General features: G+C 48.8%; 4 protein-coding genes across 4 annotated transcripts; 2 read left to right on the forward strand and 2 right to left on the reverse strand.

The window, feature by feature from the left end:
* Positions 1-58: 58 nt before the first annotated feature.
* H6S33_004890 (uncharacterized protein) lies at positions 59-2385 on the forward strand (the record flags this gene model as incomplete). Its single annotated transcript, XM_044836259.1, has 4 exons — positions 59-176; positions 229-312; positions 375-901; positions 988-2385. 4 exons carry the CDS (start codon positions 59-61, stop codon positions 2383-2385), a joined length of 2127 nt encoding a protein of 708 aa, XP_044690863.1.
* Positions 2386-3800: 1415 nt separating this feature from the next.
* Positions 3801-4112, reverse strand: H6S33_004891 (uncharacterized protein; the record flags this gene model as incomplete). Its single annotated transcript, XM_044836260.1, has 1 exon — positions 3801-4112. The coding sequence occupies one exon, from the start codon at positions 4110-4112 to the stop codon at positions 3801-3803; it is 312 nt and encodes a 103-aa protein (XP_044690864.1).
* A 989-nt stretch (positions 4113-5101) lies between these two features.
* H6S33_004892 (uncharacterized protein) lies at positions 5102-7981 on the forward strand (the record flags this gene model as incomplete). Its single annotated transcript, XM_044836261.1, has 4 exons — positions 5102-5353; positions 5439-5469; positions 5544-6311; positions 6378-7981. 4 exons carry the CDS (start codon positions 5102-5104, stop codon positions 7979-7981), a joined length of 2655 nt encoding a protein of 884 aa, XP_044690865.1.
* A 932-nt stretch (positions 7982-8913) lies between these two features.
* H6S33_004893 (uncharacterized protein) lies at positions 8914-11034 on the reverse strand (the record flags this gene model as incomplete). The annotated part of the gene is made up of 4 exons (XM_044836262.1): positions 8914-9601; positions 9665-10447; positions 10532-10565; positions 10626-11034. The coding sequence occupies 4 exons, from the start codon at positions 11032-11034 to the stop codon at positions 8914-8916; spliced, it is 1914 nt and encodes a 637-aa protein (XP_044690866.1).
* Between the last annotated feature and the right edge of the window lie 2741 nt (positions 11035-13775).

A 13775-nucleotide genomic window follows, 5' to 3' on the forward strand; every position in this document is an offset into this window, starting at 1 on the left:
CTGAAATCAGGTGGTATTTGGGGGCCGGGGGGGGGGGGATCTGGAGCTCGCGATGATTATGCAGAGTCTGGGATCGGATATTGAGGAGCTTTATGATGCAGTTGGATTGAGGGCTGTCTATCGTGAGGATGGTGGGGTTGGCCCTTGGTTGGGCGCCCTAATTGGTAATTGCGAAAGTAAAGTTCTCTCCCTGGTGTTCATTCCCGCCTGGCTAACCAAATATAATAGTGGACGAGATCGAGAAGCAAAGGAAAGAAAATAGTGCTCGCCGAATATTAGAACAAGGTCGGGAGGTGTGGCAAGGTATCGGTGGTGAGTCACTAACCCTTGGAAATACTGTAGCGCAGGACCAGCGTTGAACTAACAGCCTAAAGAACTGGAGCGAAGGGAGCACCTGGACTGGATCGGGGAAATCTCTACAGCTTATGAGTACGAGGCAGCTACGCACGAGAGATACCCAGACACTTGCACCTGGTTCAAATCTAACGAGTTATTCCTTGACTGGTTTTCTCAATATGATGATGATGACTCCATGGCTATGTCTCGTTTTCTTTGGTTGCGTGGTGGGCCTGGGACAGGCAAGACAGTTCTTTCGGCGAGCATTATAAACTATTTAGAGACAAACTCTATCTATCCCACTGCATATCTCTTCTGTACGCATGCGGATATTCGTAAACGTCAAACATCATCTATCGTACAGTCATTGATACACCAATTGGCTACCCGATGTGAGGCGGCCTTCGAGGCTAGCTATAAGTTCCAGTCTAAGGCTACACGCGCAGGGCTACCGGTAGAGCTAGTTAGTTGGGAACTCTTTGCTAAGGTTCTTGAGGCCGGTGGAACTTGTGATCTTGTCATTGACGGGCTTGATAAGTGCCTTGATAACGATCTCACAGGCCGAGTATTCGCAAAAACGTCCAGAAGGAATTTTCTTGGCACTCTCCTTAGTATAACTAAATCAACGTCAACAAGGATTCTCCTTTGTAGCCGAAACGAAATTGGGATTCCTCCGCCCTCGGTCGCCCTTCCAAGCGTCATGATCTGGGGTCCAGTACCCACATAATTTCGGAGTATGATATAACTACATTGGATATAGCTGAAGATATCAAAAAGGTCGCAGAGGCTCTTACTTCAGCAAGGATTAGCGATATAAATCGTCAACGGATGGTGGCCGAAAGGCTAGAGAGAGATTGCAATGGGATGTTTTCTCGTTTGAAGCTGGACGCCGCACGTCTATCGCCTGATGCGAACCAAGCTTATCAAGAGTGTATCGTAAACACATTTTTCCCGGATCCACACGCAGTATACGACAAGAACTTGGATGGCGGCGCAGCATTAAAAAGGAATAACCAGAGAAGGGCACCCCGCGTCCTGAGATGGGTCATATTTGTATTTCGAACACTCTCTGTGGTGGAATTACTTCATGGTCTTGAAATGCACAACTGTCGCCGGTCCAAGGACTTTCTTTGGGTAAACCTCTCCAATCTCGCCGAAAATATGTTTGCACTTGATCGTTTAACTCCTTCCGCTACTACTTTGAAAGTACGAAGCACAACAAGTTATGGATCTACAGCGGGCTGGGCCCTGAATCTCGACGACCTTTCGGCGAAAGAGTTTCTTGCCAGGGGTCAGGACGAGTTGGATTTTCCTTATATGGGAGAGGATATTCCTCTTAATCGATCAGGAGATCATGGCATTCTTCACAGATGTTGCTTTGAATATCTGTTTATCCTCTTGGTGAAAGAACCTTCCGAGCGGTTTATGCGCTATTGCGTGGAGCACTGGTTAGATCACTTTAATCAAACTACTAGTGAAAGCAGGTCCGCATGTGTACATCTACAGCGCACACTCCTTATACCTGGACCAGAATTCCACACGTTTGTCCCGAGGACATACGCAATTCCGTTAAAGTCGAAGGAATGTGGGTGGACGCTTCCAGATGCTGATGAAATCACACCACTTGACGTAGCCTGCCGATTTGGACTACTGGAAATCTCCATGGAATTGTTAGAAAAGTGCCCAACAGTTCCGCCCCGTATCTTGAAAATGGCCGCCTTTTATGGTAATGAAGACGCCCTGCGACTCCTCTTGGACAGAGAAGATGTTTCTGCGAACATGTGCAGCGATCGTGAAATTGCATCACCATTATATATTGCAGCTTATAACGGTCACCATCTGATTGTTGAATCACTCCTTCGTAGGGAGGAGGCTGATGTAAATAGGTGTTGGAGCCATGGTAGCACACCGTTATATATTGCGTCTGAACGCGGTGATGACAAGGTAGTTGAACTGCTACTTCAAAGCCCTGACATACTTGTAAATCAACCGCGCGATACCGACTTCAGCACCCCCTTGCATGCGGCAGTGGGATGGGGGAGAGGTTAAAATAGTGCATATGCTTCTGAACCACAAGAGTATCAATGTCAACCCCTTCGATTCAGAATGGCGTACCCCGTTAGATATCGCTATACAGGAGGATAGAACTGAAATAAAGTCAGCAATATCTTCCGAGGGTGGGTTAACGGTATACGATTCAATGCGTTTACGAGGTGAAGCCCTGCGAGGAGATTTTGAACCGACACCAGTATGTCCACAAATGCCACATACCCAGGAACTCCCCTCGGAGACCAGCAGTGAATACCATGTTTTACAAGGCAACAGACCCTTTGAACTTTCTATCCCACCACCAGCAACGTCCGCAAATAATGGAAGACAGCGAAGCTGGGGTGTTAGAGTGCTTGGGACTCCAGGGGTACCCGCTGGTACTCACGGGGCTTGGTCTTCCCTGTATTCAGGCTCTTAAGACTGGAGTGCGTCTCCTATTTTTGTGCAGTCGGAGAGTGTGAGAGGCCGAAGATGATTCAGAAGTATTTGTAGAATGCACTCGTTCATATTAGAAGTTGATTTTATGTCGAAAGAACGTTGTTGTAAATAGTACCCACGAGCTAATAAACACAACACCTATCCCTATGGTCAGAACTATCTGTTCTCCGGACACGTACGAGAAGCCATCCAATGCCAATTTAATGACATGTTTTGGTCTGTGTAGGCAGATCTAGGGTTAGGGTTTTAATTCAATTACCATAGTCAAAACAGTAAAAATGATATAAGAAAGCCGTTTACAAGTGTTAACGTCTAGATTAAAATCATCTCCTCTTCTAGAATTAAACCGAAAAACACTATTTTGCTCTGTAGCCTGGGATATTACGATAGGCCCCCGGCTGCAGTCGTCAACTCTGTCCTGTTGATCAAACAAAAGACGTTGGCGACTGGGAAGCGTTAATCACGACGTCAGAACAACACTCAGCGGCTTCGATGGAAGACTGGGCCATGGGCTCTACGCTCCGGTCGGCCTACCCTGGCCTAGAAAATTTGCTTGATAGCTCTGGGCAGGGTTATCAATCCGTTCAATGTCAGGAACCTTGGCCTACTACCGCAAACCGTGCACTTGGTCCCAAATAACATATATATATAGAGAATCAACGTTGATCATCGCAAGTTCAAGCGCCTTACCCTTCTGGGGAAGAAAATCTCTTCGAATCCCTCGCAGGATCCGGTTAATAGCCTGTGTGAGCAAGCTTGGACTACAAAGCTCCACTACTTGAGTGGAACACTCATGACTAGAAACCAGTTCATCAAGTACTGTGTATTTATTGCAGACGTTTAAGAACTCGCCTGCAACATATAAACTTGCTCTAATTAATACCCTGTCGATCTCATCTAATCCGAACATTGGATCTGGTTATGTACTATAGATACCAAATATGCAGCGACAGATTTATAGCTTCCATGCGTCTATTCTAAGATATGCGTAGTCGGAGAATCGCTGTCTCAGCATTCACCCTTTCAACCTCCACCACCAGTTTTTCCTTCTGGGCAATCTCCTTCTCTGTCTCAGCCTTTAGCTTTAGTGTTTCCATCCTCAGTCTCTCCGTCTCCGCGCATCTCCACGTGGTATCGGCTGTTGTCTTTAATATGGAGAGCGCGAGAGCTGACTCCTCGGGTGTGATCCTATCGCGTTCGGCGGGTGAAAGGAGCTGGGAGGTGGCAAGCATGATTGATCGTAACATCTCAACGATTTCATTTGATGTAGCAGGCGTAACTTCGGACATGTTGGTATGGTTGACCCGCTAAAGGCTCAGTCAGTCATTATGAAAATATTTGCGAACTGTCAAACTCACCTCTTGATCTGATGGAAGGTTTTGGTGCGATAAAAGAATAAGGGAGTGCATAGGATCGGTGGAGAGGACTGAGCGGAGGTTCTATGGGCTGCCTCTTATAAAATCTTTAAAATGACTTGTCATGTATGACCTGTGCGGGTTTTAGAGATCAGAAACGTGCATTGTAAGTACGACGTATCGAAATCACATTCTGTACCCCACTCAATTTGGTAAATGACGTTTCCGAACACGACTGCTATTGCTTACAATATAAAAAGCGCTAAATCCACCTTTTGCATGTCATGCAATATTGGTCGTGTTCGGAAACGCTATGAAATTACGAGTACTTCGACCTCATCAAATGTTAGGTCTTGGCTCACCGATACTCACTCAATCCACACGAGAAGAACACTAGTCCGACTATCGCCCAAGTTTGGAATATTGATCTGATCAAGTGATCGCATGATTCCAACAACCGCGCTGATGGTAAAGTTAACGGGATAACCTACCAAGGACCCTTACAGGACAGCTCCGGTCGGAACCACGTGTATGTACTTATGAAGATTGTCTCATATTGCCCGGTTGGCCTGTGTTGTAGTAATATTGAGGGTTGTGGTTGGATTAGGCTCATACCCGTACTAGGGATCTGCGTTTTGGCGAGCGCGAGCAAACTCCACAGGGTAGCAGGGCTCAGGGTCCAGGGAAGATTGCTCCCGTAAAAACGCTATGGAAATCAACTCCACTTTTGTGCCACGCCGAGATTTTACACGAAATTGCCGATAAGCATTTATGATTGGGCGCTAATTCAATTCTCCGATCAGATTAATATACCATCACACGGTTCAAACTTCAGCCTCAGCATAGGTAGACACCATCGTAATTCATAACCCCTCTAGCTCTATACAAGTAGCTATAGCGCATCCTTCAATCCTTGGGACGGAATGGCTACCTTTACGCGGTTCGACAAGTACAAGCTCCCTACCGAGTTCCTCGATGGAAACTTCAAGCACACAATTGTCGCTAGCCCCAGTAGGGTGGAGACATGGGAGAGGCTCCATCAGCTCGGGGAAGGTGGGTTCGGTACGGTCTATAGGGAAAGGTGTCGCGAGACCGGTGCTGTTCGAGCTGTCAAGCAGATCAGGAAGTCGCTGGCAAAATCAAACGAAATAGGTGTCTTGATGAAACTTAGCTCGGTAAAGATCACATGTCCCGTCTGCTGCTATGCGCTCCAGTTTTACTTACACTGGTGGCTGACTTCTTGCTCTTTTCCTCTTCCAGTACCACAACATTTTGTCCAGCTCGCGGGGTGGTTTGAAGACAGTCTCAACATCTACCTAGCAATGGAGTTCCTCCAGTGCGGGGATCTCGGCTCTCTCATGAAAGAAGAGGAGCTGACAGAGAGCGATGCGAAGTCTGTGACGGTCCAGGTGCTCGAGGGACTGGAGATCATGCACCAAAATAACCTCTGCCACAGGGATCTAAAGCCAGGGAACATTCTTATTGCAAGGTGGATGCCACTCACAGTCAAGGTTGTTGATTTTGGAGTCTCGAAGCATTTTGACGGCATAATCGAAGGACGCACATTCACCGGCAGTCAAAAGTACATGGCACCCGAGATCTGGGGGATCTTGCAGAGCGATACCAGCACCTATACAACAGCTGTCGATGTCTGGTCCCTGGGCTGCATGGTTTACGCTATGCTCACGAAGGAGCCTCCGTTCCCCGAACCAAGAGGGCTTATCGACTATGTTGAGAGTCGTGTCACATTCCCTCCCAGAAACCTCCAGAACGTCTCACCTTTGGCTGTCGAATTCATGGCTAGTTTGTTGATGCCACTCCCAGCGGACAGAGTTACTGCGGAACAAGCAAGGCAGCATTCTTGGATTTCAGTCGACTCAGGAGATGACACCGTCTGGACCATGCTCCCGAGTCGTCGGAGTAGTAGAGTCAACTCGTTTCCAGCCAAGACGGGCCCCCTGGTACCAGTTATACAAGATGAGGAGGAGGACGAGGATAAAACCGTGCTCGACCCGTATGACACCTTCCTTAGTACACATAAATCAAAATTACCATCCAACTTTAAACCCATTCAGGTGAAAGCGCTACCAAAACAACCGCAGGCGATTGCAATCGCTAAACCCACACGGAAAGGTAAAGTATGGCTCGTCTCTGTGATGTTTTCTGCTTGTGATGTACCGGCTAATAGGTCAACTGTAGGACCGAAAGAAGACGCAATGATCGTAGTAGCAGCCAATGGTAACTTCGCGCTTGTTCGGAGCATGCTCGATAGAGGAGCCGATCTCAACTCACTAGATTACCAAGGGAGAACGGCACTCATTTTTGCAGCCCTTGGAAACCATCTCGCGCTTGTCCAGTTCCTAGTGGAAAGAGGTGCACCTGTCAGTCAAGGTAACGAAGAGGGGATCACTCCTTTGCACACAGCGGCCGAGGAAGGACATCTCGCCACCATGGAGTTTCTTCTTGCCCATGGTGCCAGTGTGAATGAGATGTCATTGGATGGCCGTGATCCCCTCTACTTTGCTGGTATCTCGGGAAACCTGGAGTGTGTTATGTTCTTACTCAAGAATGGAGCGGATATGAAGCACCGCACGGCACAGGGATTTAGTGCTTTGCATACAGCGGTTGAGAGAGCACATATCGCCGTGGCCGACTATCTTATACAACTGGGTTTCGATGTGATGGAAGAGTCGGTTGATGGCAGAGCGGCATTGGACTTCGCGGTATTATCAAATAACGAAGACATCGTCAAATTCTTGGTGAATAAGGGAGCAGATGTCTCGCATCGTGATCACCTCCAGGGAATCACGGCTCTGCAAAGGGTAGCTCAAGTCGGACATCTCCCCAGCGCCGTCTACCTTTTGCAAAATGGCGGACATGTGAACGAAATGACGCCGGATGGACGTACGCCATTGTATTTTGCTTGCGCGTCAAAGAACGTTGAGCTGGTGAGGTATCTGCTGCAGAAAGAAGCAAATATCCGCGACCGGACAGATGATGGATATACCTCACTGCATAGGGCAGCAGAGAGCGGGGATCTCCCCATAATTATGTATGTTCTGGAACAAGGCGTGGATATGATGGAGCCGTCAAATGATAACCGATCACCCCTCTACTTTGCAACTCTATCGGGAAACGTCAGCGCCGTCCTGCTTCTACTCGAGAAAGGTGCAGACATCCGATGTGTGACCAACACCGGGCAGAACTGTTTAATGGTGGCGGCTGCGAGGGGGCATATCCCCATGATTGACTTTTACCTGTCACAAGGTTTCGGAATAGATGAAAGAGATAACTCGAATTATAATGCTCTCCATTTCGTCGCGGAAAATGGAGAACTAAAGGCAGTCCAGCATCTTATTGCTAAAGGAGCAAATATCATGTCAACGATCATCACAGGGGCCACAGCCCTTTCTCTCGCTGGGGAGAAAGGGCACAGTGAAATAGTTACCTACATTCTCGAGAGACTGGAAACCGGAAACACCGCAATGCCCCCTCCTCCTATTCGCCAGATAGACAGCCCGAGATTCGTTGGATACCATCCACTCGACCAGCCGTACTCTAGTGATCCTATTCTCCTGAGCCCGCCTCCTTCTATTCGCCAGATAGACAGCCCGGGATTCGATAGATACAAATCACGAGCAATCGCGCCGTACTCTAATCTTAAAGCCAGCTCCAGTGTGTCAGTGGCCTCTGGGTGGTCATCGGTCAACTCGCAGGCAGGCATGTCATCGTCGGTTGGCTCCGCGTCCTCGAAAAAGTCTCGGAAAGGATTGGGCAGCATGATCAAGAGTTTGTTCGGTTGAAATATGCTTTGGGTTCTCTCATTTTCCTTTTGTTACAAATTGTATTCTCAGGTGTTATTTTATTATTTTGGTTAGGTTATTTTGTATTTCGCTGCTGGCCTTACGTTGTGCGATTCGGGCTTTTTTTATTCTAGCGTTCTTTCTAGATCTATGTTCTCTTTTTGTATATCAGACTCAGCAATACACTTGGGCTGGCCATGTAGGTATATATGTTACTCTTTCCTCGATATATTCGCTGGACCTTATAGGAGTGTAATTTGAATATCGCGCTCAGCTTTTTATCAATCTATATGCCTTGACCTCCTCATAGCCTTACATAGTAGTGGAAAAATAAAGAGCTGCTGATATTTACCGATTGATCAAGCACCTTCCCCGGTATGGTTATACTACATAAGTCGATGGTGACACTCCTCAAGTGAGACCGAAAGTCACAACTGAATCGGGCAAGAGATCAACAAAAACCCCAAGCTTATTGGCTCTAGCCGCCTCTTGGCATTTATCGAAAGAGTGTCAGCATATCTGGGCTCGGCGGTTTTATTTTTTTTTGTTTAACTCATTAATTGTATATATATCCAGCCTTACAGCTATGACAATATCGGACCAAGACCCCAGAACTTTCCATCAACCCCCTCTACCTCTCCTCGCTTTGGTCGATCTCGACGGTTTATGGTATAATCGTCAGTTCTTGAAAGAGTCAGGTCTCAGGTTACTCCCAGTTGCTCCTTCCTATATATTCATTGGGTATAGTTCCTGAAGATTCGCCGAGAGATGGGGACGTTATATATCGCTTCATAAGCACAAAGTATCGCTTTCTCTAGACTAGAGATTTTTCATAATTCTGTAAATAAACATCATTTGGATCTTTTACATACAAGCCCCCACTTGATTCTCCCTACCTATATACACCTATTTTCTTTTCAACTATATCCCATCTACGCCAACACCTCCAACCCAACCACATCCGGCGCATACTCCCACCCCGGCGCCCCCACAACCAGCGTATTCCCACTCCCGGCCACAAAGCCATCTAGCAGCACCCCCATCCTCCCCGTATCCTGCCAGTCACCCCCCGAGATCGGGAAACTCCACATCTTTGGCGTCCCGCCATTGACCGCAAACGTCGCGTTCCTGACATTCGTGCCGCTGCCGTCCCAGGCACGGTCGAATGCGAGGTCGTAGTTGATGTAGTCGAACCACACCCACTTGGAGCCGGCCACCGTGCCGCCGGAGACGCCGCTGAAGGTCATGGTCGACCCAACGGCGAGGTTGCCGACTTTGTAGTTTGTGGGCTTGCAGCCGTCGGCGTCTGCGCACTTGTTGAGCGATGCTCCGCCGGCGAGGGTTGCGGTCTGGGCGGAGTAGTAGACGGACGCGGTGGCGAGGGTGGTCTTGATGGTCCTAATAGTGCCGGTGGAGTCTTGGATGCGGAGGGTGTTTTGGCCGGCGGGGAGGGGGAAGGCCGGGATTGTGTAGGTTGTGCCGGTGACGCTGACGGTGCGGCGGGTGTTGCCGGCGATGACGGTGATCGTGCGGGCAGCGGTGGAGGTGGCGGAGCTGGTGACGGCGATGTTGTAGGTGCTGCTGGTGAGGGCGTAGACGTTTGCGAATGCGGTTGTTGTGCTGGTGATCATTGGTTAGCAGGGTTGGGGGTCAATGATCGTTTTGCGGGTAAATTGGACTTACTTGGAAGATGTGTACTTGGGGTTGACATATGTGCCCGCCGGTGTTGTCTGTTCCAGAACCAACAGCTTGACGCCATGGCCAGCAAGAGAGGCGCTGTACACGCCGTCGAGGGCACCAAGATCACTGGCGGCCCAGACATCCCTCGCCTTCACGGCGCTCGAGATGCCCGCGTCTGCAAGGTTGATGGTCACAGTCTTTGCCACGGGCGCCCAGTTTATGACCATGAGCACTGTACGGGCATCGGAAAGGTTCCCAGCCCATACATCATACTGCTCCAGCGTGAACCTCCGCATGAGCTTCGCCGCCTGGCCGAGCGAGTCTTGGTTGATGGCTACCAGCTCCTTGTTGCTCAGGATCTTAAGCGCCACAGGGTCCAATAGATTTGCCTCCAGCCCCGCGCCAATCATCAACAGCGACTTCTCCACACACCAGATGGTGAAATGCGTCTTCGCCTCCTCCTCGGTGAGCACACCGTTACCAACCATGAGCATGTCCATGTCGTTGTAGTGCCCCGGGGAGGTGTACTTTGAAAGCGGAACGACCTGGTTTGTGATACGGAAAATGCTGATCCAGTTGTTGTTGATATCGTTTGACATGCGCCATGAGTTTCCAATCGGCCCCGCCCACTCCGGGAGGTCGTCGCCAATACCCCACTGGCAGATGGCGTAGACGATATCGCGGGAGACTGTAGCGAGGGCATTGGCCATGGTCTTGAAGCGTGTCGAGGGGTCCTCGTTGGGGAAGTAAACGACGTTGTTGACGCCGTCGGCCCAGCAGTTATCGCTATGGGATGTCAATGATCGTTTCAACAACAAATGCTACATCAGGGGGACCAATAATTACTATTTCAGATAATCACCGCCCCACGCCGCAAAAGTTTCCGCATCACTTTGCTCGTGTCCTATACCATGGGATTAGCACCATCACCATCTATCCTGGGGAGAAACGGGTTAAAACCTACCTAAACTCGCCTGGATATGGTACCCATTCCCGGCCTCTGGATGACACTGCCAAGTCCCCGCCCCCGAGTAGATGCCAAATTTGAGTCCCAGGTTGTGCACATACTCAATGAGCGCCGGATATCCGCTGGGATAGAACGTTTCATTCCAGGTAATCTTCCCATCCGCAGTACGCTCCTTTGCGCTCCACCCGCAGTCGGGGACAACATAGTTGTAGCCGACGTCGGCGAGACCGAGGGATACGAGGGCATCGGCATTAGCTTTGATGACGGCCTCGGTGGCATAACAAGAGTAGTGGTTGTACGAGTTCCAGCCCATGGGAGGGGTCAGGGTGCGGTCGACATCGAGGGCGGAGGTGAGGGTGAGGAGGATCCCCGCTGCGAGAAGGGCGGTGGGCTTGAAGGACGCCATTAGTACCGTTGAAAGATATTGTGGGATGACAGGTCGGTGTGGGTTCCTCATTTTCGATTGGTATCGAGGTATTTATACAATTCCTCAACCGGGCCACCTCCCCCTCCTCCTCTCTACCCATATAGAAGGATACCAGGCTTCAACCCTAGATACTCTCCATCGATGTCGCTCTCATTCCTACTCCCATCAACCCAACATCACGTCACTCGGGCAATCTCATTCCTCTTCAGGTCCTCCTCGCCAATTAACCCGAGCACCCCTCCCCCCCACCATTCCCCCGACCCCCCGAGAGCGAGGGCGTTTTCTGCCTTTTATGGTTTCCCCGCATTCAATCTAAACTTTTTAGGCTATTGGCGATGTGCCCTGAGATTCTGCACGCAAGCGATCAAGCAAGGTACGATACCATGATCATTACCGGGTTGCCGTTAGTGCCCGGACAAGGGTAGGGCTAAACCGGCGCGTGGCGTTTAGCCGAGCGGTGGTGGCGCCGGGGCCGTAGATGGGGTAGATCATCCTAAAGAGTGAGCAGCTAGCTAGGGTAGGGTGTAAATAATGCGGAGAAGCGCCGGGGGAAGGGGGAGTGTGGGGAGTTTCTCCGGGATGGGGGACGATGGCGGGGGAAGTTGGCTGTTGTGAGAATTGGGAATTTGGGAGTGAGAATGGACAGATATGGATGTTGATGTTGGGTGATTGTGGATATGTGTCGTTATTTCATTCAAGCTGCCCTTTGGCATATATATCGTTGGGTTGTTCTCCTCTGGTATAGGTGGGTAGACTAGTGTGGCGTTCGTCAGCCCCTGGTATACTGTCAACGACTATATTAAGCCAGAATATGCCCATTTAAAAGGACTATCATTGGCTCTTAACCTTTAATTAACGTAGTTGGTGACATATATCTCAGAATCTTAATTGAACAACTCGACAACCAGGGCGGATAAAATGAATGTGACTTAATTAGGTTGTAGAGAAGAGGAATAACAGTGGTTATAGGAGCCTGAAGAGTTTTAGGTTTTGTGGTTGAGAACTTATTAGCGCCTGCAGCGAAAGGTGATCGAAACGTGGTCGGGTTACAGGAGTCCCCAACCATATTTCAATTTTAATGAGCAGCCTTTGTTAAATTCAAGCGCCCCTGCAATGAAAGTTTCTTCTGCTCCCCTCCTTGGTCAATGAGAGTATTCTCGTACATTCAATTAATGAGTTTCTATAGCACCCAAGTAGTGCCGTTTCCAACTAGTAGCCCGAACCGCATTAACTGGCGGAAAGACAAACCGCTACCAAAGGTAACAGCCTGTTTAGTGATTGGCACGAGACGAAACGTCCCGGGAGTCTCGGGAGGACTAAATCCCGGGACCTGACGAGACCCTGCTTTCGCGGGACGAGACGTCTCTAGGACAAAATTGTAAAAATTCCGAGATAATCCCAGGGCCAATAAAGGGGCCTGAAAAAGGTTATCGGGGTGATATGAGAGTAAAACGGAGCGTTGCGCTTCAAGGAGGCCTGGGTCCGGCCCGGGGCCTTTTTTTTTTGGGCCAGGCCTCGGCTTTGAAGACTCGGGCCGGCCCACTTCATTCTTTGTGTTTAACAGGAGAGATCGAGTATCGCGCCGGCGATGCAAGTTTCAACTGCGAGCTTTCAGGTACTTATCTAGAACCAATGAAGGACCTTCATTCAGGGCCCCGTATGATAGGGTCAGAGGACGGGCCGGGTGTCGTAAGCAAAATCAAGAGAGAGATTTCTTAAATAGTATATTTTAAAGGCTTAATGTGGTAGACAAGCTATAATTAACAATCCTCACTGCTACTGCTCCACCCAGCCCCTGATAATCTTCCCATCGCAGTGACTCAACTCTACCAAGTCGGTCATGCACTCCTTTCTACTTTCTTTTGATTTCAGTCTACAGTGGGGATTAGCGGGTGATTGAAGCTCTTGGTGACAAATAGCAATTTTAAGGCACACTCGAGGTCGCCGTTCAACAAAGAGCTCTACCACGGTAGAAAATGCATCATTTGATGCATTGCCCATAGATTAATAATCCGTTAAATACACCGATTGATGCATTACAGGTCGAGGGGTCTGTTTAATCGTTGGTTGAACAATTTTACTGACGAATTGTAGCTAAAGTTGTCAGTAAAATTATAGGGAAAGTCGTATAGTACTGTCTATACTAGCCAGCAAAGTAAATGAATCGGGAAATTTGTCGGGAAAGTCGTTGTTTAATGTACTATCCGATTAATGTATCAGGTAATGGATCATAAAAGGAATCAGGAAATGTATCCCGGGTGCAATTGCAAGTGAACGGTTTTCCGGACGACTTTTCAGATAACTTCCAGACGAACGTTTAGTTGGAAATGTGTAGGGAAAGTTGTAGGGAAAGTCGTCCCTACCAACAAAGCAAATAGATCAGGGAATACGTCCCGAGTGCAAGTAAATGTCTCGACTTTTCGGACAATTTTCCAACCGGAAATGTGTAGGGAAAGTCGTCACTATATGCATTTACTTCACTAGTATATGAGTACTGTCCTTTGAGTAAATATTATGGCGTATGTGGTAATCTCTAGGTTGGATGTTCGGAACTATAGGAGTTCAATCCCGCCCATCAGCACGAGATTTATATAGTGTAAAGTCATCTGGAAAGTCGTCCGTAAAATCGTACCCGGCATCAACCGCGATTCGCATAATGCGCCAGTATAATCGTACCCGGCAGTTTATTAACGCCGGTTATTTCGTTGGTAAAGTCGTCC

This window comes from Morchella sextelata, assembly GCF_020137385.1.
Source record: "Morchella sextelata strain SCLS chromosome Unknown scls_18, whole genome shotgun sequence".
In the NCBI taxonomy this organism is placed as follows: domain Eukaryota; kingdom Fungi; phylum Ascomycota; class Pezizomycetes; order Pezizales; family Morchellaceae; genus Morchella; species Morchella sextelata.